The following is a 26,277-nucleotide window of genomic DNA, read 5'->3' as shown; positions in this document are numbered from 1 at the left end:
TTTTTAATAAAACTTAGAATGAATTTTAATCAAATATACTTTTTTTACACTTTTTTTTCTAAAGCAAGCTAAAAGTAACAGCTGATAACTGACAGAAGAAAGAATGCAATTACAGAGTCACAAGCTGTGAAAAAAATTGTCAACGCCGACTATATGAAAAATCCGCAATTACTTTTCATATCTGAACCGATTTTATTCCAATTTCAATAGGCTTCGTCTCTAGGCCGAAAAACATGCCCATACCAAATTTGAAGAGGATCGGATGAAAATTGCGACCTGTAGTTTGTACACAAATTAACATGAACAGACGGACGGACAGACAGACCGACAGACGGACAGACAGATGGACATACAGACGGACAGACAGACGGACGGACAGACAGACCGACGGACAGACAGACATAGCTAAATCGAATCAAAAAGTGATTCTCAGTCGATCGGTGCACTTATCCATGGATCTATCTCTTGTTATCCATGGATCTATCCCTGTATCACAGTAGTGGTGTAGGTTATAATTAATTGGAAATCTATAAAATTTTTAATCATTTTTTTAATTGAATATCTGAACTATGTTGCATCGAAATTGAGGGTGTGTTCAAACAGCACACTTTTCACAAAAATTAGCATATTTTCAATTAAATCCAGTTGAAACTAACTCTCCACTCGGTATTTGCACTATTCTCATACTTTGAATCGCAGGGCATGGGTAGATCAAATATAGAGTGGAAGCAATGATACAATTGAGTGGCCATTAACTAATACACAACGATTAGAGACTAGTCCATTCCATTTCCTTTTTCCTTCCCCTTTTTTTTTTTGAATGCAAAACAAAACGCAGTATTATTTTAACAAAACAAAAATATCTGAATTTGTTTATTAATCAAAGTAAAGTAAAGTAAAGACTAAACGAAATTATTTGCAATAATACAATTCAATTTTTTTTTTCTTTTTGTAATACGTTTACGTTTTGTGTGATCGATAATAAGAGGTGACAATGATGACGACAACACATTTGCGGAACTTCTCATTTCGTATTGGGTAAGTTGGTATAGTTCTTTGTCATCGTCATCAGTAAGTTTTTATCAGTAAGTTGCTGTAAGTTTTAGTGTTAGAAGAGTATCTGAGGATACTTTATGATGAAGGAAAGGTTAGATTGTTGAGTTGGTCTACTTGGTTAAGAGTTTGCGAAAAAGTACAAGATTTGCTAGATATATGTATGCTTCCTTCTGTGTATGTGTGTGTGTTTGTGTATTGGAGGGAAGAGGTCAGGATCTTATAACTAATTGCATATAAGTATAAGTTACGCTAATACAATTACAACTTCTCTCGCTGTCTAAGTTTGTTTAGTAGGGCAGGAAGTGGATAGGAGAAAAGGTTAAGGGTTCAAGGAATTTGTTAAGGAAATGAAAGGATTGATTACTGAGTTAAGTCTTTTACTAACACATACATTTAATTTTTTTCTGGGAATTCTTTCGTTTTTACCTTGTGTTGGATGTGAGGAGAGTGGCTGCGAATGCCCTTGCTCTATTTTATTTCCTAGTATTGGGTGTAGTATATTGGGTTTGCTTACAAATTCTTGTGGAAACATAATACATTTAGTTTAAGTTGTATGTTGTTGTATTTTTTTGAGAGGGGGGAGGCTTTTAGGTATTTTTGTTTCGCATTTTATATATAAACATTAATTTTGTGTGGGAGTTTGGGAATCTTAAGCAGTTTGATTTTGGTTTTATATTGTTTAGCCTTCCTTTTTATATAATACAAATATTGGTTTGTCAGTTTGGTTTTTTGTGTGAGTGTTGTTGTTTTTTTCTTTTGCTTTTTCAAATGTTACAATGTTGAAACGATTCTTATGTTAAAACATTAAAACAAAAATATGTCATAATTAATACTCATTTGTTATGCTCTTATAGCTAATAATCATTATCATCATCTAAGTAAACAAATAATAATTAGAAAAAACAAAACATTCTACAAAAATATCTTCAATATCTTGAGGCTATAACACATCCTTAACATTTTTTTCTTACTGAGTTTCTTTCCATTTCAAAATGTTTGATGTGATATCAGCCGCTGTGATAAGGTTGTACATCTTCTTTTTCGTGGGGGTGTTTTCTTTGTGTGTATGTGTGTGTGTGTGTATGTTTTCATTAATATATATCCTTTTTGCTCCTTTGCAACAGACTACTACTCATATTATTTAAGATTTTAGGGAAACTTATTCTCAAGATAATATCGAAATAACTGAAATTTTGGAATACAATTTCTTATAGCATTTTTTTTTTTTTTTTTGGGTTGAGTTTGAGTTTATGTAAATGTTTCATTTGTTTTGTGTCTCATAATATCATGGTATATTTATATATATATATATATATATAAATAAGTATGTATATATATTTCGTTTTTGGTTTATTAATATTATTTAATTAATATATATATACTCTTTTATATATAAGAATTTTCATTTCTTCTCTTAATTTTTTACATAGAGTTTTCTTTTTTTCTTCTTCATCGGTTGTGTTGTGGTCTTGTATGTTTGAATAATATACAGGATTCTTTACATATACTATGCACGATATCCTGTCAGCATCGGTGTGGGGTGTTGAGTTTGGTTTTCAGTGTAAAAATTTCTTCTTGTTTTTGTGAATTTGTATGTGTGAGTTCGCTTTTGAAATTCTTTATATTGGGTTATAAGATCCTTTTTTTTTTGTTGCTTTTTTTCATTTACTTATAATTATATATATGTTGTATATATCATCATCATCATCATCATTATATATGACTTATTATGTATAAGTATATTTTCTCTAGTATTTTCATACTGTATCTTTGTGTCTTTCAGTATTTGGAAATTCTTTTATCGTTTTGGGTTTTTTTTTTGTTGTTGTTGTTACCCTCCTTTGTGGTGGGGTCGGGAGGGGGCAACTTACTCGTTTAATTTATGCCATTCGGCAATTTGTCTTCGTGGTGAATTGCACACCTCATTCCAATGATTTAAAGCTGTACCATTTGAGTTGGGTCCGCCAAGTTCAAGTCGTCCAATTACCTTAAATAAGTTTTTTTTAAAAAACATATTAGAAAACAGCAAGGAAAGGCAAAAGTCGGGCTGTGCCGACTTTATAATACCCTACACCTACCCTATAAAAACACAAAAGGCGGGGCTACATTGAATCCTAAAACAAATTTGATGGACCTCGGATAATGTATCCAAATAGATTATTAAAATTCCTGTATCAAATTTCGAGCAAGGCAAATATGTTCAAAATGTATTTGCCTTGCTCGAAATGACAACAAATTATCCAAAATCTGACAAACAAATAAATACGTGGGAGCTATTGTATATCTAAATCTGAACCGATTTGGACCAAACTTTATGGATATTGTGGAACTCGTCGAGGAAAGCGTTGTACAAAAAAATTGGGAAGATTGGTCAATAAATGCGCTTGCAGTGGGTCTACGAGTTAAAATCGGGAGATATATATGTATATGTTAGCTATACCTAAATCTGAACTGATTTCTAAGAAATTCACAATTAATAACGAGAGTCATAAGAAAATCCTTCCTGCCAAACTTCAGGAGAATCGGTTGACAAATGACCATTTTATTGCTGAATTACTGCAAATCGGACAATCATATATATGGGAGCTATATCTAAATCTGAACCGATTTCTATGAAATTCACCAGTAATATTGAAAGTCATAAGAAAATCCTTCCTGCCAAATTTCGAGAGAATCGGTTAACAAATGACTATTTTATTGCTGTATTACTGGAAATCGAACGAACATATATATGGGAGCTATATCCAAATCTGAACCGATTTCTATGAAATTCACCAGTGGTATTGAGAGTCATAAGAAAATCCTTTCTACCAAATTTCGAGAGAATCGGTTGACAAATTACCATTTTATTGCATTATTACTGGAAATCGGACGAACATATATATGGGAGCTATATCCAAATCTGAACCGAATTGTAAGAAATTCACCATTAATAACGAGAGTCATAAGAAAATCCTTCCTGCCAAATTTCGGGAGAATCGGTCAATAAATGACCATTTTATTGCTGTATTACTGGAAATCGGACGAACATATATATGGGAGCTATATCCAAATCTGAACCGAATTCTATGAAATTCACCAGTAGTATTGAGAGTCATAAGAAAATCCTTCCTATCGAATTTCGAGAGAATCGGTTGACAAATGACCATTTTATTGCATTATTACTGGAAATCGGACGAACATATATATGGAAGCTATATCCAAATCTGAACCAATTTTTTCCAATTTCAATAGGCTTCGTCTCTAGGCCAAAAAACATGCCCATATCAAGTTTGAAGACGATCGGATGAAAATTGCGACCTCTAGTTTATACACAAATTAACATGGACAGATGGACAGACAAACGGACAGATAGACAGACAGACAGGACATAGCTAAATCGAATCGGAAAGTGATTCTGAGTCGATCGGTATACTTATCGATGGATCTATCTCTCTTCCTTTAGGGTGTTACAAACAAATGCCCTATGTTATAATACCCTGTACCACAGTAGTGGTGTCATAAGAGGATCCGTCGTACAAAATTTCAGGCAAATCGGATAATAATTGCGACCTCTAGAGGCTCAAGAAGTCAAAATCCCAGATCGGTTTATATGACAGCTATATCAGGTTATGAACCGATTTGACAGTTGTTGAAAGTCATAATAAAATACGTCATGCAAAATTACAGCCAAATCGGATAAGAATTGAGCCGTCTAGTGGCTCAAGAAGTCAAGATTCAAGATCGGTTTATATGGCAGCTATATCAGGTTATGGACCGATTTGAACCTAGCTTAGCACAGTTGTTGGAAGTCATATCGAAACACATCGTGCAAAATTTCATTCCAATCGGATAAGAATTGCGCCCTCTAGAGGATCAAGAAGTCAAGAACCAAGATCGGTTTATATGGCAGCTATATCAGGCTATGGACCAGTTTGAACCATACCTGGCGCAGTTGTTGGATATCATAACAAAACACGTCGTGCTAAATTTCATTCCAATCGGATAAGAATTGCACCCTCTAGAGGCTCAAGAAGTCAAGATTCAAGATCGATTTATATGGCAGCCATAAGCATAGAAAGACCTCTGTGGGGTGGGTTAAGCGCCTCCCAGAAAAGTTTAAGCCCGCCCCCAGAATTTTAAAAATTTCATTCTTTTTGATAAAATTCGCTAATTTTATTGGTTTTCAAAGGGTAGTAGAATGGTATAAAAAAATGTTCAGCTTTTCTTTTACTTACCTCATTCTTGGTAACACGATCCCAGTCCAGCAGCATCAATTCAAGTGACACTCCTTCCAATGTGGCACCAGTGCCCTAAAATTAAACACACAAAAACGAATTGAAACATTTGAACATTATCGATACAACGTATAAATATATTCTCTCTCTCCCCCACTCCAGACATACCTCTGCGGCTGGAATATCGAAAGCAAAGCTCTCATTGAATACAGGACTCAGTGTGCGTTTCTTGACATGAGTCTTCTTCTTAGCAATACGTTGGCCATTGTACAACAAATAAATCTTGACATAGGGATCAGCCAGACCGGTCACATCCATGCGTGGCAAATTACGGGCCTTCAAAAGCACAACTGTCAAGCGACCAGCTGCTGGCTGCCAGCATAGTGAAATCAAAAGTTCGCCGCGTCCTTGAGCGCGTATTTTCAAGCTGCGTGGTTGGATTTCCTTGCTAATGGACAATGCCTCCTTTGAGATATCGCCAATCTCAATGGTGGACAGAGGGCAGACTACTTCGCCAATGACATCATCACGTGAATAACGATCAAAACTCAAGATGACAAAGTGCAGGGACATATTTTGCAAATCGTTGATGTTCAAGCCATAGAAAGTGAAATCTTCATCGTAGACAGGATTGCGAGTGTTGCGTACCACACGGGTCTTGACCTTGTGCTGTTTGTCGGGAAGCAATTGCAATTTCACATAGGGATCGGTGGCGGCCTGGGTGCGACCATTCATACCGGCCGGAATATCATTGGCATTGCTGCTGGTCGAGGCATTGGCCGCATTGTTGCCACTGCTCTTGGAGGGCAGACCACGACAACGTATAATCGATACCATAAGGGCATTACGTTCGGCCAAATAACGCAATTTGAAGAAAATCGAACCAAGTTTTCCATATTGTTCCATGTGCATATCACCGCTGGCATTGCTAATCAAGGACTCTTGCATGGTGGCAACTTGGTTGACCCTGCCACCACTAGCATTGGCGCCGGCATTGCCATTAGCCCCACCACTGCCAGCGGGACTCTTTGCCTCCATGGGTGATAACTTTTCGCTGCCATTGTATTTTGCCTGTTTGGGTTTGATCTCATCCTCCTCCATGTATTTCACAGCCTGTGGTGATATGGGCGAGGAGGCATTCTGGTCCGGCATGGGCTGCAAGATACCCAATTGCTTAGTGCCCGTGGGTGATGGTGATTTCTTTAGATAATGAGGTGGTTGACCACTTGGCGAACGAACAGCTGTCGGACGTCGAGTCGGCTGGAAGGGAAATGTGGCATCATGCTGATTCTGTTTGCGATTGCGAGCTCTCATCTGCCGGGCACATATGCAGGCCACTGCCCAAAGGGCACCGGCCGATACCAGGCCCAAAATAGCGGGAAGTACTGAAAGCAAAAAATCATAGGGATAAGTTAAAAAGCCATAACAATAACTTTTTCTGTTGTAAGTAAAAAAAATCTGAACTATAAGTGGTGATAAAGTGCATGATTAATTATAAAAAAATTAAAAAAAAAAATACAATATAGAAATAAAGGACGACACCATACAAAAATCCAAGAAAAATCTACCAAGAGAATTTCTGGTAATATATGCAGAAGCCGGAATCCTTCTGGGCATATGCAGGGGATCAAAGCAGCATAGTGGATCTTGTTGCGGATTGGCTGAAGAAAGTTTTTCTTGAAGCATGTCCAAAGCGTGTAACTCCGCGGTACTCAGAAAAAAGTCAACAGGCTCTTTAAGAAGAGAAGCCATGAGCAGATTCAAGAAGGAGACGAGGAGATCGAAAATGAGTTCCGGGGCGAAATTCATTGGAGAATTGAGGTACACTGGTATCTAGGTTGCACAAAGGACAAATTTTCAAGCCATTTAAATGGGACGGAATCATAGCGGCACCCCTGCAGAAATCGCTTGGCATTGCCCACATTATCCGCATACGTATTCCAAGAGCATAGAGAGAGGTCAGGGTTTGTCTCTAAGAGTTTGTCAACATTTTTACTCAAAAAAAACTGGATAGGCTGATTGGCATTTCTGCGATTCAAGGATAGGGCCATGGCTGCTCTGCCTGCATATAGAGGGAGCATTTAATACCTTAAAGATATGATCGATAGTCACCTCTTTGACACTGGAACGTCGTATAAGGGATAATCTCGACGATTCTCTGGAAACTCGTAATGAAAGAATCTCAAAAATAATGATACGAAATCTATGGTATATGAGGACTTTATCGTACAAAGGTAACTGAGGACACTTCCGAGACTATCCACGAGAAATGGATTAGATCGGACTAAAATAGTGGCTTCTACAGCCTTAAAAGACCATATTGGACAAAAGATATATATGGGAGCTATGTCTTAATCTAGTTGGATTTATATGAAATTTTGCACTCGCATTGGGACCTTAAATAAAACAACTCACGTTAAATTTTGTAGAAATCGGGCCAAAATTGTGCCATTCCACAATTATGTGACCTGGCCTAGACTTGAAGAGGTCTACCGCTTTACTATCACTGGCTAGAACGGACATCCCAGTCATTATGTCCGCCATGACAGCTCACTGTCAGATGGGAAAACATTTTGACAGTTTAAGGGGTGGGCCCTTAACGACTTTTGCCGAAGCTTTGAGGACGTCGAGCAATAAGAGACTATAGAACATCTGCTGTGTATATGCCCCGCACTGGCTGGGAAAAGGAGTTTCACTTTAGGTTCGTTTCTTTGAGAACTTGTCTGATTTAGCGGATGTGAACATTCGCAAGTTGTTGGACTTTTTAAAGCGATCTGGATGGTTCAACGCTTGGAACTAGAAGGCATCTTCCTTCTCCTGTTCCAATGGTATCACAATAGACGAAAACGTCTTCCACGTAAGACTAATCTAACCTCTTCCATTCCTTCCAGGTTTTCCATCGTCACCTCGATTATAACGCGATGGTGTGACCTGCTCTTATACTCTATCCACTGCCCCATTAGGTCTAGTAGCAGAGGCGGCTGTCTATGGGTCTGATGCCTGGAATAGTCTCGGTTTACTTGGGAGCTATATCAGGTTTCAGACCGGTTCATTCCATTCTTGCCACATATGTTAGAGGGCATTGTGTAAAATTTCAGCCAAATCGGATAAGAATTACGTTATCTAGAGGCTCAAAAATTATAATCGGGAGATTGGTATAAACCAATGGGAGCTAAATCAGGTTTTCGACATAGTCATGCCATACTTGTCACAGTTGCTTCACCCAAAGTTTATACCAAACGGGCTCATTTCAGTACCATACGGTATTGATAGTAAAGCAACACCGTATGGTACAAAAACAATACCGGTGGTATGGATGAAACATAAAATGATTAGTACCGTTCGGTATTAGCCTTATTACCGAACTGGTATTGGCGTTAATACCAATCAAAAATTGGTTTTAGCACCAAGCCGTTATTGAATTTAGTACCAAACCGTTATTGATTATTTCATCCCCTTAAGAACCAAAAAACAAGTTCCTAAGTTCGGCCGGGCCGAATCTTGGGAACCCACCGCCATGGATTCTGCTAAAAAATTAATACAAAATAAATTTAGTTGAAGGGCATAGTTTTATTCTACCTATCAATCTTCTGTCAAACCACCAAAAAATAAACCTTCTAGGAACCGAACAAGGATGATGAAGAGATCAGTTTACATGGGAGCTATATCAGATTATAAACTGATTTGGGCCGTATTTGGCAGAGTTGTTGGAAGTCGTAACAGAGCACCAAATGCAAAATTGTAGCCAAATCGTACAAAAATTGCAGCTTAAGGATTCAAGAAGTCAAATCGGCAGACCGATTTGGACCGTACATGGCACAGTAACAAAACAATACCGTACTTTGCACAATCATTGGAATTCATAACAGAACACTTACTGCAAAGTTTTAACAAAATAGGACACAAATTGTGGCTACCAGGGGCTAAGAAGTCAAATCTGGAGATCGGTTTATATGGGAGCTGTATCAGGTTATATACCGATGTGGACTGTACTTGACACAGTTATTGGAGGTCGTAATAGAACACTGCATGCAATATTTAAGCCAAATCGGATAAAAATTGTGGCTTCCAGGTTCTCAAGAAGTCAAATCAGGAGATCTGTTTATATGGGAGCCAAATCAGGTTATAGACCGACTTGGACCGTACATGACATAGTTCTTGAAAGTCATAAAAGAACACTACGAGCAAAATTTCAGCCAAATCGGACAAAAATTGCGGCTTGTAAGGCTCAGGCAGTCAAATCGGGTCGGACCCTACTTGGCAGAGTTGCTGAAAGTCATAAAAGAAGACTACGAGCAAAATTTCAGCCAAATCGGAAAAAAATTGCGGCTTCCAGGGGCTCAAGAAGTCAAATCGGGAGATCGGTTTATATGGGAGCTATACCATATTATAAACCGATTTGGACCGTACTTGGTACAGTTTTTGAAAGGTATAAAAGAACACTACGAGCAAAATTTCAGCCAAATCAAACAATAATTGCGGCTTCCATAGTTCCATAGGCTCAAAAAGTCAAATCGGGAGATCGGTTTATATGGGAGCTATACCACGCTATAAACCGATTCGGGCCGTACTTGGCACACTTGTTGAAAGTCATAAAAGAACACTACGAGCAAAATTTCAGCCAAATCAAACAATAATTGCGGCTTCCAGGGGCCCAAGAAGTCAAATCGTGGGATCGGTTTGTATGGGAGCTATACCAGGCTATAAACCGGTGCGAATCGTACTTGGTACAGTTGTTGAAAGTCATAAAAGAACACTACATGCAAAATTTCAGCCAAATCGGACAAAAAATTGCGGCTTCCAGGGGCTCAATAAGTGAAATCGTGGGATAGGTTTATAAGGGAGCTATATCTATTTAAACCGATATGGCCCACTTGCAATCCCCAATGATCTACATCGATTTTAGGTACCTGTGCAAAATTTCAAGCGGCTAGATTTACGAGTTCGACCTCTTAAGTCTTAGACGAATATTACGGAATGACTAGATTAGTCCGTCCGTCCGTCTGTCTGTAGAAAGCACGCCAATTTTCGAAGGAGTAAACCTATCCACTTGAAATTTTGCACAAATATTTCCCATTAGTGTAGGTCAGTTGCGATTGTAAATTGGCCATATCGGTCCATGTTTTGATTTAGCTGCCATATAAACAGATCTGGTATCTTGACTTCTTGAGCCACTAGTGGATGCAATTTTTTTGCAATTTGTTTGAAATTTTGCATGAGGTGTTTTGTTCTGATTTCCAACAACTGTGCCAATTATGGTTTAAATCGGTCCATAACCTTATATAGCTGTCATATAAACCAATCTGGGGTCTTGACTTCTTGAGCCTCTAGAGGGCGCAAGTTCTATCCGATTTGGCTGAAATTTTGCATGACGTATTTCGTTATGACTTCCAACAACTTTGCCAAGCATGGTTTAAATCGGTTCATAACCTGATATAGCTGCCATATAAACTGATCTGGGATCTTGACGTCTTGAGCCACTAGTGGACGCAGTTTTTATCCAATTTGGTTGAAGTTTTGCATGAGGTGTTTTGTTATGATTTCCAACAATTGTGCCAATTATGGTTGAAATCGGTCTATAACTTGATATAGCTGTCATGTAAACCAATCTTGAATCTTGACTTCTTGACCGACTAGAAAGCACAATTCCTACCCAATTTTGCTGAAATTTTGCATGAGGTGTTTTGTTATGAATTCCAACCACTGTGCCGTATATGGTTCAAATCGGTTCATAACCACATATAGCTGCCATATAAACCGATCTGGGATCTTGACTTCTTGAGCCTCAAGAGGGCGTAATTATTATACGATTTGACTGAAATTTTGTACAACGGCTCCTCCCACGACCTCCACCATACGTGTCAAACATGGTCTGAATTGGTCTTTAGCCTTACGTAGCTCCCATATAAGCCGATCTCCCTATTTTACTTCTTGAGCCCATAAAAGTCAAAATTCTTATTCGATTTGGCTGAAATTTTACACAAAGGCTTCTCCTGTGGTCTCCAACATTTAATTCAATTAGCACAATTCTTTTCTTTTATCCTTTGTTTGCTTATAAAGATATACCGGGAAAGAACTCGACAAATGCGATCTTTGGTGGAGGGTATATAAGATTCGGCCCGGCCGAACTTAGCACGCTTTACTTGTTACTGATGTTCTCGCCAGGATTCGAATCCGTTCAGTTTCATAGACGGACATGTAAACCTCTGCGCTACGGTGGCCTCATGCCATGGTAAACAGTATATATAATTTGACGCAGCCAAACTTTAAGCACTTATACTTCCTTGGTTTCATTTTCGAAAGTTTTCCATCACTACAAAATTGGTGATTTGAATGTTTATTTGAAACATTCACATTTCATACCATTGTAATGAAAAAAGTAATTTCACAAAATTAAGAAAATAATAAAACTAATAAATTCTATTATATATTACCAGGAATCTTGTTCATCGACAATAAAACCAAGAAATAAGCTTATCGTGCCAAGAATCCATTATATGTAGGACGATGTGGCTGGTTGGCAATAACAAAAAAAAAGCATAAGGAGTTGTGACGCATGAATCACATTTACAAAATATGGATATACATATTTGGTTAAACAATTAGTTGTCTGAATTAAAAAAAAATATATATATATATTATTTATATTTAGAAAATTATAAATAAATTAACAAAAAAATAATAATAATAAATAAAACATCACAAAATCACAACTAAATTTGCCTAACCATCCCTTGTGACATCTCATTCGCATTTTCACTGAATGAAGTAGAAGAAGAAGAAAAAATCACAGAGAGAAACAGAAATAAAAACAACCCCCATCCTCCATCACTGCGTCAAGAAACAGCCACTCAATTCTCATCCCGGAAAAAAAACTTTTTGCATAAATTAGGAATGATAGCCAAAAAATCAGCAACAACAAAAAAATCATGTATATACTGGTGAAATATTTCCTTAAAATATCTTAAACTTGAGTAACAATTTCTAATGCAAAAAACAAAAAATACAAAAAAAAAATTTTAATATAAATATTGGAAATAAAATTTGTTTAAAATACTTTTCTCACTTACTTGTTGTCATTGCGCTTATATCAGGATTATTGGTATATTCGTCTCCCATTTTGTAGCTTTATTATTTTTTTTTTTATTATTATTCGAATCCAAATTTTCTTAATAGTCTTTTTCAAATTTCGGTTCTTTCAATTTCTCGACTGATGTGGAAATATGTCAACAGGAAAATCTATGGTAAATATTATTCTTGTGGTTAGCAAAAAAAAAAAAACATGAAAACACGGTAATATTAGTTTCCTCTATACGCCAAATAATGTAGTCGTCTTTTAGTCGCCTTCGTTATCTTTGGTTAAATGAAAAGCTTTCGTTGTCGCGTAAATGAACAGCATCAAAAGTAATGTAAAGACAAAAACAAATCACCAAAAACAACTCGTAATAGAGGAAATCATTTTCGAAATGCCTAAAAGTATGCTATATTGTATTCTCTCTCACTTACGCTATACCCTAAGCTGAATACCAACAACATCTGCAAAGCTTTGAGAATACGGTATGTTAGAATATGGGAAGAATGTTAATTCAACTTACTGTACAGCCTAAAGTTATGCTAAAATTAGTACACAAAACAAGTCAATTTATTTGGCATTCACTGGGATTTGATACCACATCATCATGCGCCATATGGTGCGTATCTCTCTTTAATCTCACCACACTTAGTTCACTTTGTGTGGGAAGGGTAAAAAAGGGGAAGTATGAGTGTATTTGAATGGTTGTATTGACTCGAAACAATTTTACACCATAAACACACTCGACACGACATTTACTAAGTGACTTTGAAAGGATTTGCGATTTTGCTTTCACGTCCTTTCCCATTGCGTGTGTTTTTGATTGCTTTTCCTTCTACTTTTATGTTGTTGTTCGTGTTACATCTGTACTAGGCTTTTTGTTATTGTTTTGAAAATGTATGCGAAAATGCGTAGGCACTGTATATGCGGAGTATATCACTTGTGAACTGGTACAGTATTGTGCAAAATGAAAACAACAAGCAGAATTACAATAGAAGAATAGGTTATTTTTCGCTACCTATTAATTATTGTGACAACTCTAGTCTAGGGAGGGTAAGTTCAAAGACGAGCTATATCGGATCATTTCTTGACCTAACCTTAATATAGACCGAACTCCTTTTTATATCCACCACTGAAGGATGGGGATTTTGTCAATCCGTTTGCAACACATTGAAATATTAATTTTCGACTCTATAAAGTATATAAATTCTAAGACGATCTAGCCATGTCCGTCTGTCTGTGCTTATCTTTAAAAATAAAGATATTGAGCTGAAACTTTAGACAGACTCTTTTTTTGTCCATATGCAGGTTAAGTTCATAGATGGTCTATATCGGACTATATCTTGATACAACCCCCTTATAGACCGATCTGCCGATTTATGGCCTTAGGCTCATTAAAGAAAAATTTATGATCTGATTTCGCTGTTAGGCCTCTCGACATCCTTATTCAATAAGGCCCAAATTGGTCCGGATTTGGCAATAGCTGCCACATAGAAAAAGTCAGAACTCATACTTTTCATCAGGAAAATTATGCTATGTGTTTTCAGGGGACCTGTTCTGGATGGGGTAGAGATCCCAATATCTACGGAGTCCAAGTATTTGGGCGTGTTTCTTGACAAGGAACTAATCTGGACAAGGAACATCTGGGAAAGGATCAATATGAGACTAAAAGCGCTCTTCTGTTGTCGCAACTCGGTAGGATGGATGAGTATTGGATGTTTACGGCGTTTATACGGCCGTATGGTGCGGCATGGGACTATAGACATCTCTGCCCACCGTATAATGATCGAGAAGTATCGATAGAAATGTTCCCAGAAAGAAGCGCTGAATGCCATACTCCCTCATTAGCTTTTGCACCTGAATTTTTTTGTGACAACGAAGATCGCTCTAAGACTAAGGGATACAGGTACCAGTCACTGGATAAACTTAGGACATTCTTCTGTTCTGATGGGGCATGGAGAGTGGCGTTGCGATATATTATATCAGCATGACAGATCATATGACAGAGCAGTACTTCCCTGTTAACGGGTTGCACAACGTTTAGGCTGAGGGTATCCCGCCCTTTCCAGGACCCTCTTTATACACAAATAGTTCTAAATTAGATTAGGGCATGAGTCTTCATTGAATTCCTTGTATTCAGGGATTCATATTGGCTTTTGGACTGATGTGTGCGTGTTTCAGGCCAATGTCCAAAGACACTTTGAACATGTCAATGCGGGAGCGGCGCCCTATCCGCAATAAACATGGACAGTTTAGATGCACTGAAGGCTCTGGTCCCTCTGGTCATGTGAGGTCGAGACTGGAAAAAGATGCACAGGAGAAAATACACAACAATGGGTGGACACTTCTTTCTGGGCCTAGAGCACATTTGCCCTGACAGGACAATACTCTCACCGATCTGCCTTGTCCCCCATCTTTTATACCCTCCACCATAGGATGGGGGTATACTAACTTCGTCATTTTGATGGGAATAAGAGAGTCGATGTACATTCAAAACCGGAGTTAATCTTTCCCTTGTGTTTGTTGTGTATGTGCATCCTCGACTATGAAGGTGCATCCTCCTCCTTTTCATGGGCTATGAGGAAACTTGGTATAATTGATGGAATGCCATCGGAGGCTGAGAGGAAGTTGGTGGGGCTCGAATGTTCTTTAGTCGAACGAAAGATAAATGCGATTAAAGCTTTAGTACAATGATAAGGCACTTCTTCTTTATGCCGAGTCCGAGCCGATTGTCGCTTAACGAAACCACTTGGAAGAGAAGTTTAAACATGGTATACTAGTCATTGTCTTTGCAATAGCTGGAAATATTGATCTGGATATATTCTTAACTATCTTGACATTATAAGTCGATCTAGCCATCTGTGAAAATCACGATAGCGGGCGAACGGCATGATCATACACTCGTCCGCATATGGTACGATCTTAATGTCATCTGGAGGGGAAGGAATAAAGGATAGGGTAGAGGTCTTGGGGAACTCCCTGTTTCACCCTTAGAGGGTTCGACTTCTTATCTCTAAATTTCACAAACGACTGGCGACCACACGCATATTTACAAGTGCAGGGGTCGTGGGTTCGATTCCCGCCAGAAGCCTTGGTCTGTCGCTACTGTGGTATCACAATGGACTTAAAATTGTCTAATTGAGTCTGTAAAGGACTGCCACTCTTACCTAACCTAGCCTTACCATGGTACGATCTTAATGCCAGCAGGAGGGAATGGAATAGAGGATAGGTAGAGGTTAAACAGTGTCGGAGATATCACTCCGTCTTGGGGAACTCCCTGTTTCACTCTACGATGTTGGGCCCTGCATTTCAGGCCTTGCTGGAGGGGCGTGTTTGCCATGGCTAACCGTGTTGAATGCCTTCGATAGGTTCATTGCCACGAAGACCGTCCCATAACATGGCCTGAGCTGATTGCCGCACAGTAAATTCATGTAGGTCATTGGAAATTGCAAATAAGGCATATCGGTTCATATTTGTTTATAGCTCCCTTTAAAAGCGATCCTTCGACTTGACTTGGTGGGCCCTTAAATCCACAGTTATCCATTTGGCTAAAATTCAGCATGTAGTGTTTTTCTATAGCCTCAAAATAACCATGTCAAGTACGATTCAAATTGGTCTAAAACCGAATATAGCTTCCATATAAATGGATCCCTAGATTTGACATCTGGAGCCCCTGAAAGCCGCAATTTTCGCCCGATTTGCCTTAAAATTTGAACGTATTGTTTTGTTAGAACTACTAACAACTGTGAAAAGTACGGTGATATAGCTCCCATATAAGCAAATCTCCAGATTTGACATTTTATTCGATTTGGGTGAAATTAAGCATGAAGTGTTCTATTATGCGATATGAAATAAGACCCCAATACAATAAAGCCCCAAACGGCAAATGAAATAAAGACCCAAGAATGGGGCTTTGTTTCATAATGGAATGAGACCCTAAAACTTAAAATGAAATATGACCGCAATGAAATGAAAAAAATACACCAAAATGTAATGAAATAAGAACCCAAAACTTGGGGCATTATTCCATAAGACATTTTGCCACCTGTGTGAAGAAACTCCACAATTATAGCAAAACAAAATAAAGCCTCAAAAATTAGGATTGGGGCTTGGTTTCATTTCTAAATATGGGGTTTTAATTTATATTAAATTAAGCAATAATTTTCGAGGTTAGCACGCTTATACTTGTTATACCCTCCACCATAGGATGGGAGTATACTAATTTCGTCATTCCGTTTGTAATACCTCGAAATATTCGTCTAAGACCCCTGTCCGTATGTCGAAATCATGATAGAGATCGAACGCGTAAATCTAGACGCTTGAAATCTTGTACAGATACTTAATATTGATGTGGGTCGTTGTGGATTGCAGATAGGCCATATCGGTTCAGATTTAGATATAACTCCCATGTAAAACGATCTTTTTATTTGACTTCTTGAGCCCCTGGAAGGCGCAATTTCCGAAGTCCGATTTGGCTAAAATTTTGAATGTTGTGTTCTGTTACGACATTCAACAAATGTACCAAATACGGTCCGAATCGGTCAACAACCTGATATATCTCCCCCCTTTTGACTTCAGCCCCTGAAGTCGCAATTTTTGACCGATTTGGCTGAAATTTTGCATGCGATGTTCTGTTACGACTTCCAAAAACTGTGCCAAATACGGTCCAAATCAGTTTATAACCCGATATTGCTCCCACATAAACCTGTCTCTCGATCATCCATGTTCGGTTTATAGAAGCTTTAATTTTTGCTGGTTTGGCAGAAGTTTGGAATGTAGAATAGAAATGTGCCCTTCAACTACATTTATTTTGTATAAATTTTAACAGAACCGATGGTGGTTGGTTCCCAAGATTCTGCCCGGCCGAACTTAGTACGCTTTTACTTGTTAAAGTGTAATAAAGCCCTAACAAATGAAATAAAGCCCCAAATATTGTTTTTTGTGTTTCATGTATAACATTTTGGGGCCTTATTTCATTTTCCATTTGGGGTTTTATTGCATTGGAGCCTTATTTCATACCGCCGTTCTTTTGTGACTTTCAACATCCGTGGTAAGTATGGTCCAAATTGCTCAAAAACCTGATAAAGCTATCATATGAGCCGATCTCCCGATTTTACTTTTTGATCTCCTAGAACCCGCAATGACAAATGAAATAAAGCCCCAAATATTGTTTTTTTTTTTGTGTTTCATGTAAAACATTTTGGGGCCTTATTTCATTTTCCATTTGGGGCTTTATTGCATTGGAGCCTTATTTCATACCGCCGTTCTTTTGTGACTTTCAACATCCGTGGTAAGTATGCCCAAAAACCTGATAAATTGGGTTGCCCAAAAAGTAATTGCGGATTTTTTAAAGAAAGTAAATGCATTTTTAATAAAACTTAGAATGAACTTTAATCAAATATACTTTTTTTACACTTTTACTGTTACATAAGCAAGCTAAAAGTAACAGCTGATAACTGACAAAAGAAAGAATGCATTTACAGAGTCACAAGCTGTGAAAAAATTTGTCAACGCCGACTATATGAAAAATCCGCAATTACTTTTTGGGCAACCCAATAGTTATCATATGAACCGATCTCCCGATTTGACTTTTTGATCTCCTAGAACCCGCAATTGTTGGCCCTTGTTTTGTTATGACTTTAAACTTACATGGTAAGTATTGTCCAAATTGGTCTATAAACTGTTAAAGCTCCCAAAGATGTCCATCTCCCGATTAGCCTTATACCGTTTTTAGAAGCTTCAACTTTTTGCCGGTTTGTCAGAAATTTGGTACGTAAAGTAATGGCGGTATGAGACACTTTGAACTGGGGGTCAGAGATTATAAAATGAGCGCAGAAGATCGATGCGCTTAGAACGTTATTCTATGGGTTGCCCAAAAAGTAATTGCGGATTTTTTAAAAGAAAGTAAATGCATTTTTTATAAAACTTAGAATGAACTTTAATCAAATATACTTTTTTTACACTTTTTTCTAAAGCAAGCTAAAAGTAACAGCTGATAACTGACAGAAGAAAGAATGCAATTACGGAGTCACAAGCTGTGAAAATATTTGTCAACGCCAACTATATGAAAAATCCGCAATTACTTTTTGGGCAACCCAAATACATTCGTCTAGTGGAACAAATGTTCTGTCATAGACAATTAAAGTAAAGTAAAGTAAAATATGGCCTCAACTAAGTTCAGTTTCTATAGATTGTTTGCAGAATCCATAAATCCGAACCAAAACCCAAGAATTGAGGCAGCCGAACTTAGCACGCTTTTTTCTGTCTATGAAAAAAAAAATCGTTTGAAAAATTAAGCATACTCGATACATGTTGAAACTTAATTCGGTTTTTTATACCCTCCACCATAGGATGGGTGGTATACTAATTTCGTCATTCTGTTTGTAACTCTTCGAAATATTCGTCTGAGACCCTATAAAGTATATATTCTTGATCGTCGTGAAATTTTATGTCGATCTAGCCATGTCCGTCCGTCTGTCTGTCTAAAGCACGCTAACTTCCGATGAAGTAAAGCTAGCCGTTTGAAATTTCGCACAAATATTTCTTATTAGTGTAGGTCGGTTGGTATTGTAAATGGGCCAAATCGGTCCATGTTTTGATATAGTTGTCATATTGACCGATCTTGGGTCTTGACTTCTTGAGCCTCTAAAGTGCGCGATTCTTATCCGATTGGAATAAAAGTTTGCACGACGTGTTTTGTTTTGATATCCAACAACTGTGCCAACTATGGTTCAAATTGGTCCATAACCTGATATAGCTGTCATATAAACCGATCTTGGGTCTTGACTTCTTGAGCCTCTAGGGGGCGCAATTCTTATCCGATTGGAATGAAATTTTGCGTGTTTTATTTTAATATCCAACAACTGTGCCAAGTATGGTTGAAATCGGTCCATAACCTGATATAGCTGTCATATAAACCGATCATGGATCTTGACTTCTTGAGCCTCTAGGGGGCGCAATTCTTATCCGATTTGCCTGAAATTTTGTACGACGAATCCTCTCATGACCATCAACATACTTGTTGATTATGGTCTGAATCTGTCTATGGCCTGATACAGCTCCCATATAAATCGAACTCTCTATTTTACTTCTTGAGCCCCCAAAGGACGCAATTCTTATTCGAATTGGCAGACATTTTACACAGGTCTCCAAAATATAATATAATTGTAGTCCAAGCCGGACCATAACTTGATATTGCCTAAGAAGAGATACCGAGAAAAGATCTCGACAAATTCGATCCATGGTGGAGGGTATAAAAGATTCGGCCCGGCCGAACTTAGCACGCTTTTACTTGTTTTTTGCACTCCCAACTAACCTATACAAATAAGTAGCATTTATGAAAATTTTTATCGCTCGGATATCGTGCCTTTGACATTTCAAAAGGACATGCCATGGAATTGCTACCAAGTCATTTTTGTTGTAAGGCTTATTGGTTGTAATTTCCAATTTTTCAATCTTGTCAGATGAAAATTGGTCATGGCCGCCAACTCCATCCACTATGCTTTGCAATTTGTTTCGTGAGACTACAGAGTTTGTAATTTACCAAACTGTTATTGGTAAGGGCAGTGAAATTGGTCTCTTCTTATGTCTAAAAGACATTAAGTCTGCCAGCCATTTTTTATGGGGCATGGTATCAACAACGTTAGACGTTGAGGTGACTCATTTGATTGCAAAACAAATGGCAAATAGCAAATAGCAAAGGGTCTAACAACAGGCAGGGTCAAATAAGGTCCATTGAACTGACAGGTAAAGGAATAACGAAATATAAAATAAAAAAATGCTATTTAAAAATTGACAATTATTTACGAAATCCCCCAGGACGAATTAATAAAAAAATATGCCCTCTTTAAAGTCTCATTTAAGTATCTCTGACAAATATAGAAAAAAAATTTTCCTGGCTATTTATTGGGGTTCCAAATATAGCTACCAGCTTTCATTGTTTATTATAACTATGCAAAATTGAATATTTGCCACCTATTATTTGATAAATGCTTTGGTATATTGTATGTATGCTTGCGGAAACGAAGTTTTCAAGTCATTTTATGTTTACAAAATTAAATTTTATTGCAAAATACTACCACATTTTCCAAATAATAAATTGGAAAATTTTGATTTTGCATAGAAATCCAGACTGTTATTATAAACCACATTTTATTGATATAACTTTTTATTATTTATATAATTTCTTCCTACACACAGCCTATTCTACACTATTGCAATATCTGCAATATTTTGTTTTCAAAAATTTTTCATTTTTGCACCACACTGTACGGGTTCCCAAATGGACATTGAAAAACTTTTTATGGTTTGTCTTAGTTATCCTTTAAGGCTTCATATTTCTTGTTGTGCTATTTTTTTGTTTTTTTTTTTTGCCACAGCACAACTAAAGCCATAGATTGTTCTTTTTTCCCTAGACTCCTTTTCTCTTTCTGCTTTGTTTTCGCTATTTTGCTTCGTCAAAGGCACACTTCGTGGTATTATTGGTATTGCCTTCGCATAAGTTAAGTATGAATCATTCGTTGGGGTGCTTTCCGTTTCCCCCCCACCACCACCACCAACAGTTGCTGGAGAATGGTGAATTTTCGTGTGTTTTCTGACGATGATTAATACGAAAAAATTCTTCACTTTCTCATGGGAATTTCTTTTGGTTTTTTTTTGAGTGTCCTCACTATTCAAGTTCAATGAAAAAATTTCTTTATAGTTACACAAACACAAGACAACAACACTTTTTGTTATACATTTTTGCTAAGCCCACTAACAATTTCCTTGATTTTTCTTCAATATGTTCACAGAAAGATTACATTTATTTTTTTCTATTTTAAAATCTTCACATATGTGTCGTAGGTCTTTTTGCCTGTTTATTTTTCTGTACTTTTGAAAGAAAATCTACGCAGTATTCCGTTGAAAAAAAAAAATCTTACAATTTCCACTTTTTACATTTTTCAAAAGACCCTTTGAAACAAAATTCTTTGTGTTTTCAAATAGGGTCTTGAATATTTTTTATTAAATTTTGCTTGCTTTTATCAGTATGTATTTTTTTTTTTCTTTTTTTGGTTATCTTCACTTTTTAGCCTTTTTTTCTCTATTAACACTCCGCAGCGTTGTTTTACGTCAAATGTGAATATCTCGAAATAGTTTTTACTCTCTGCCGTTACTGTCGCTTTTGGCCACAATCATTGGTGGTGATTGTTGCAGTGGTGTGTGCCTGTGTTTGCTCTAATCACCACCAAAGGAAATCGTTATTAACGCGCAGGCGCTTTTACTAATCCACCTCAATGTTACGTTGCTTCACGTTAGTTACAATAACTTTATTAACTACCCTCTCTGTTGAAATCACATGGAATGCAAAGAATTCCACCTCCGAAACTTACATCTTCGTAAATGTAACATAACGATTAAATTCAAATGCATAATATATTAAATGTCAATTTCCAAATACTTTTTACATCATCATTGTGTTTCAATACACATCTATATGCATATATAGAATAACATGTAAATGCGTGGTAAGTTCGCCTGGGCTGAATTTTGGGAACCCACCACAATGGATTTTGCTAAAATTTTACACAAAATACACTTTGTGGTTTTTGGGACCGTACTTATCACAGTTGTTGGAAGTCACAACAGAGCAAATTGTGGCTTCCAGGGGCAAAAGATGTCAAATCGGGAGATTGGTTTATATAGCAGCTATATCAGGTTATAGACTGAAACGGACCGCACTTAGCACAGTTGTTGAAAGTGATAATAGAACACCGTATGCAAAATGTGCCAAATTTTAACTACATCGGACACTTAAGAAATCAAATCGGGAGATCGGTTAATATGGGAGCTATACCAGGTTATAGACTGACCATACTTGGCACAGATGTTAAAAGTCATAACAAAACACTAATCGGACAAAAAGTACGGCTTGTAAGGGCTCTAGAAATCAAATCGGGGGCTCGGTTGATATGGGTGATATATCAGGTTATAGATCGATTTGAACCGTACTTGACACAGTTATTCGAAGTCATGCAAAATTTCAGCCAAATCGGAAAAAAATTTTACCTTCCAGGGGCTCAAGAAGTCAAATCGGAAAATCGGTTTATATGGGAGCTATATCAGGTTATTGACCGATTCGGACCGTACTTAACACAGTAGTTAAAAGTCATAACAGAATACTGCATGCAAAATTTCAGCTAAATCCGAAAAAAATTTCGGCTTCCAGGGGCTCAAAAAGTCACATCGGTAGATCGGTTTATATGGGTCATATATTTGGACCGTACTTGGCACAGTTGTTGGAAGTCATAACAGAACCCTATATGCTAAATGTTAGCCAAATTGGACAAAAATTGCGGCTTTTAGGGGCTCGAGAGATCAGTTTACATGGGAGCTATATCAAAATCCGAACCGAAATGGCCCATTTGCAATTCCCAACGACCTTCATCAATATTAAGTATTTGTGCAAAATTTCAATCGGCTAGCTTTACAGATTGTGTAGGTTGATATAGAAGGAAACAAAGGCTATATAATCTTTTGATATCGGAAGGAGGGCGGACCCTCCTTACCCCAAATGTACTACCGAAAAATAAAAGTGCACCGCTCGGGACAATATGGGACTCAAATGAAAGGTCTTTACAAGGATAGTACGAATTTGATATTACAAATTTGGCCCCAAGTAACTGGGTGGCCGCCCCAACCCCAAAACCCCCTAAAATAGGTAGTAGATTACAAATATGGCATAAAAAAATAGGTCCAAATAATGGGAGGTCGCCCCACTCCCAAATACCCCTTAAGGGGCATATCAGCCGACCATGGCTATAAAGGATTAAAATGAAAGGTATATGGGAGAAGATTACAAACATGACATTATATATACAGCATACAGTATTGAAGATGTTTTTCCTTCAAGAAACAAGCTCAAACTCGCATAATCAATATCCGAAGAATGCAAAAAAATCAACGTTAGATAGAAATAGCTGTAACATCCTTTGTTTTGTGAACTTCAAAATTCTAAGCACACCGTTGGATTCGTGAAGAAAATCTCTTTCCGTAGAGGTGCTACATGAAGCGATACTGTAAAGGTTGCTATGGAAAACATAGCAAAAACCAATTTATTTTGGGCGTAAAAATTCAAAGTCGTTTTCAAGACCAACAACGCTGTAACTCGTTCATTTTTTCGAATTTCGAAAATTTTTAAGCATTCCGCAGTTCGAAATTCGAAGACGATTCGTAAAGTGAACAGAATTACTTGGAATTTCACATTTATTTTTTTTTTTTGCATTTTTTTAACAAGGCTAACCCCTTATGAAAATTTTCAATTTTTGATGCGAAAAAATTTTTCGAGTTGAGTATACAGTATTGAAGATTATGGCAAAAAATTCGGTTTTGTGCAACTCCTATGTTTTTCCTTCAAGAAACAAGCTCAAAATCGCATAATCAATATCCGAAGAATGCAAAAAAATCAACGTTAGATAGAAATAGCCGTAACATCCTTTGTTTAGCGAACTTCAAAATTCTGAGCACACCGTTGGATTCGTGAAGAAAATCTCTTTCCGTAGAGGTGCTACATGAAGCGATACTGTAAAGGTTGCTATGGAAAACATAGCAAAAACCAATTTATTTTGGGCGTAAAAATTCAAAGTAGTTTTCAAGACCAACAACGCTGTAACTCCTTCATTTTTTCGAATTTCGAACATTTTTAAGCATTCCGCAGTTCGAAATTCGAAGACGATTCGTAAAGTGAACAGAATTACTTGGAATTTCACATTTTATTTTTTTGCATATTTTTAGCAAAGGCCCTTATGAAAATTTTCAATTTTTGATGCGAAAAAATTTTTCGAGTTGAGTATACAGTATTGAAGATTATGGCAAAAAATTCGGTTTAGTGCAACTCCTATGTTTTTCCTTCAAGAAACAAGCTCAAAATCGCATAATCAATATCCGAAGAATGCAAAAAAATCAACGTTAGATAGAAATAGCTGTAAAATCCTTTGTTTTGCGAACTTCAAAATTCTGAGCACACCGTTGGATTCGTGAAGAAAATCTCTTTCCGTAGAGGTGCTACATGAGGCGATACTGCAAAGGTTGCTATGGAAAACATAGCAAAAACCAATTTATTTTGGGCGTAAAAATTCAAAGTCGTTTTCAAGACCAACTACGCTGTAACTCCTTCATTTTTTCGAATTTCGAAAATGTTTAAGCATTCCGCAGTTCGAAATTCGAAGACGATTCGTAAAGTGAACAGAATTACTTGGAATTTCACATTTTATTTTTTTGCATTTTTTTAGCAAAGGCTAACCCCCTATGAATATTTTCAATTTTTGATGCGAAAAAAATTTTCGAGTTGAGTATACAGTATTGAAGATAATGGCAAAAAATTCGGTTTAGTGCAACTCCTATGTTTTTCCTTCAAGAAACAAGCTCAAAATCGCATAATCAATATCAGAAGAATGCAAAAAAATCAACGTTAGATAGAAATAGCTGTAACATCCTTTGTTTTGCGAACTTCAAAATTCTGAGCACAACGTTGGATTCGTGAAGAAAATCCCTTTCTGTTGAGGTGCTACATGAAGCGATACTGTAAAGGTTGCTATGGAAAACATAGCAAAAACCAATTTATTTTTGGCGTAAAAATTCAAAGTCGTTTTCAAGACCAACAACGCTGTAACTCCTTCATTTTTTCGAATTTCGAAAATTTTTAAGCATTCCGCAGTTCGAAATTCGAAGACGATTCGTAAAGTGAACAGAATTACTTGGAATTTCACATTTTATTTTTTTGCATATTTTTAGCAAAGGCTAACCCCTTATAAAAATTTTCAATTTTTGATGCGAAAAAATTTTTCGAGTTGAGTATACAGTATTGAAGTTTATGGCAAAAAACTTAGTGCAACTCCTATGTTTTTCCTTCAAGAAACAAGCTCAAAATCGCATAATCAATATCCGAAGAATGCAAAAAAATCAACGTTAGATAGAAATAGCTGTAACATCCTTTGTTTTGCGAACTTCAAAATTCTGAGCACAACGTTGGATTCGTGAAGAAAATCTCTTTCTGTAGAGGTGCTACATGAAGCGATACTGTAAAGGTTGCTATGGAAAACATAGCAAAAACCAATTTATTTTTGGCGTAAAAATTCAAAGTCGTTTTCAAGACCAACAACGCTGTAACTCCTTAATTTTTTCGAATTTCGAAAATTTTTAAGCATTCCGCTCCGCAGTTCGAAATTCGAAGACGATTCGTAAAGTGAACAGAATTACTTGGAATTTCACATTTTATTTTTTTTGCATTTTTTTAGCAAGGCTAATAACCCCTTATGAAAATTTTCAATTTTTGATGCGAAAAAATTTTTCGAGTTGAGTATGCAGTATTGAAGATTATGGCAAAAAATTCGGTTTAGTGCAACTCCTATGTTTTTCCTTCAAGAAACAAGCTCAAAATCGCATAATCAATATCCGAAGAATGCAAAAAATCAACGTTAGATAGAAATAGCTGTAAAATCCTTTGTTTTGCGAAGTTCAAAATTCTGAGCACAACGTTGGATTCGTGAAGAAAATCTCTTTCTGTAGAGGTGCTACATGAAGCGATACTGTAAAGGTTGCTATGGAAAACATAGCAAAAACCAATTTATTTTTGGCGTAAAAATTCAAAGTCGTTTTCAAGACCAACAACGCTGTAACTCCTTCATTTTTTCGAATTTGGAAAATTTTTAAGCATTCCGCAGTTCGAAATTCGAAGACGATTCGTAAAGTGAACAGAATTACTTGGAATTTCACATTTTATTTTTTTTTGCATTTTTTTAGCAAGGCTAACCCCTTATGAAAATTTTCAATTTTTGATGCGAAAAAAATTTTCGAGTTGAGTATACAGTATTGAAGATAATGGCAAAAAATTCGGTTTAGTGCAACTCCTATGTTTTTCCTTCAAGAAACAAGCTCAAAATCGCATAATCAATA

General features: G+C 36.9%; 1 protein-coding gene across 3 annotated transcripts; it reads right to left on the bottom strand.

Moving 5' to 3' along the window:
* Window positions 1-1,705: 1,705 nt before the first annotated feature.
* Window positions 1,706-21,522, bottom strand: LOC106083624 (synaptotagmin-4). Of its 3 annotated transcripts, none has more exons than XM_013246769.2 (5): window positions 21,267-21,522; window positions 12,344-12,529; window positions 5,442-6,658; window positions 5,274-5,348; window positions 1,706-3,043 (listed from the first exon to the last, which is right to left on the bottom strand). In XM_013246769.2, the coding sequence occupies exons 2-5, from the start codon at window positions 12,390-12,392 to the stop codon at window positions 2,924-2,926; spliced, it is 1,461 nt and encodes a 486-aa protein (XP_013102223.2). In that variant the 5' UTR covers window positions 12,393-12,529; window positions 21,267-21,522; the 3' UTR covers window positions 1,706-2,923. The 3 variants fall into 3 exon arrangements, with proteins under 3 accessions (XP_013102223.2, XP_013102222.2, XP_059220089.1); XM_013246768.2 differs by having other exon boundaries at window positions 12,344-12,512; XM_059364106.1 differs by having other exon boundaries at window positions 12,344-12,483.
* Window positions 21,523-26,277: the final 4,755 nt, after the last annotated feature.

The sequence above is a fragment of the Stomoxys calcitrans genome, chromosome 2 (assembly GCF_963082655.1).
Source record: "Stomoxys calcitrans chromosome 2, idStoCalc2.1, whole genome shotgun sequence".
In the NCBI taxonomy this organism is placed as follows: domain Eukaryota; kingdom Metazoa; phylum Arthropoda; class Insecta; order Diptera; family Muscidae; genus Stomoxys; species Stomoxys calcitrans.
The sequence above is the reverse complement of the archived record's forward strand: the minus strand, read 5'-3'. Positions and strand labels throughout refer to the sequence as shown.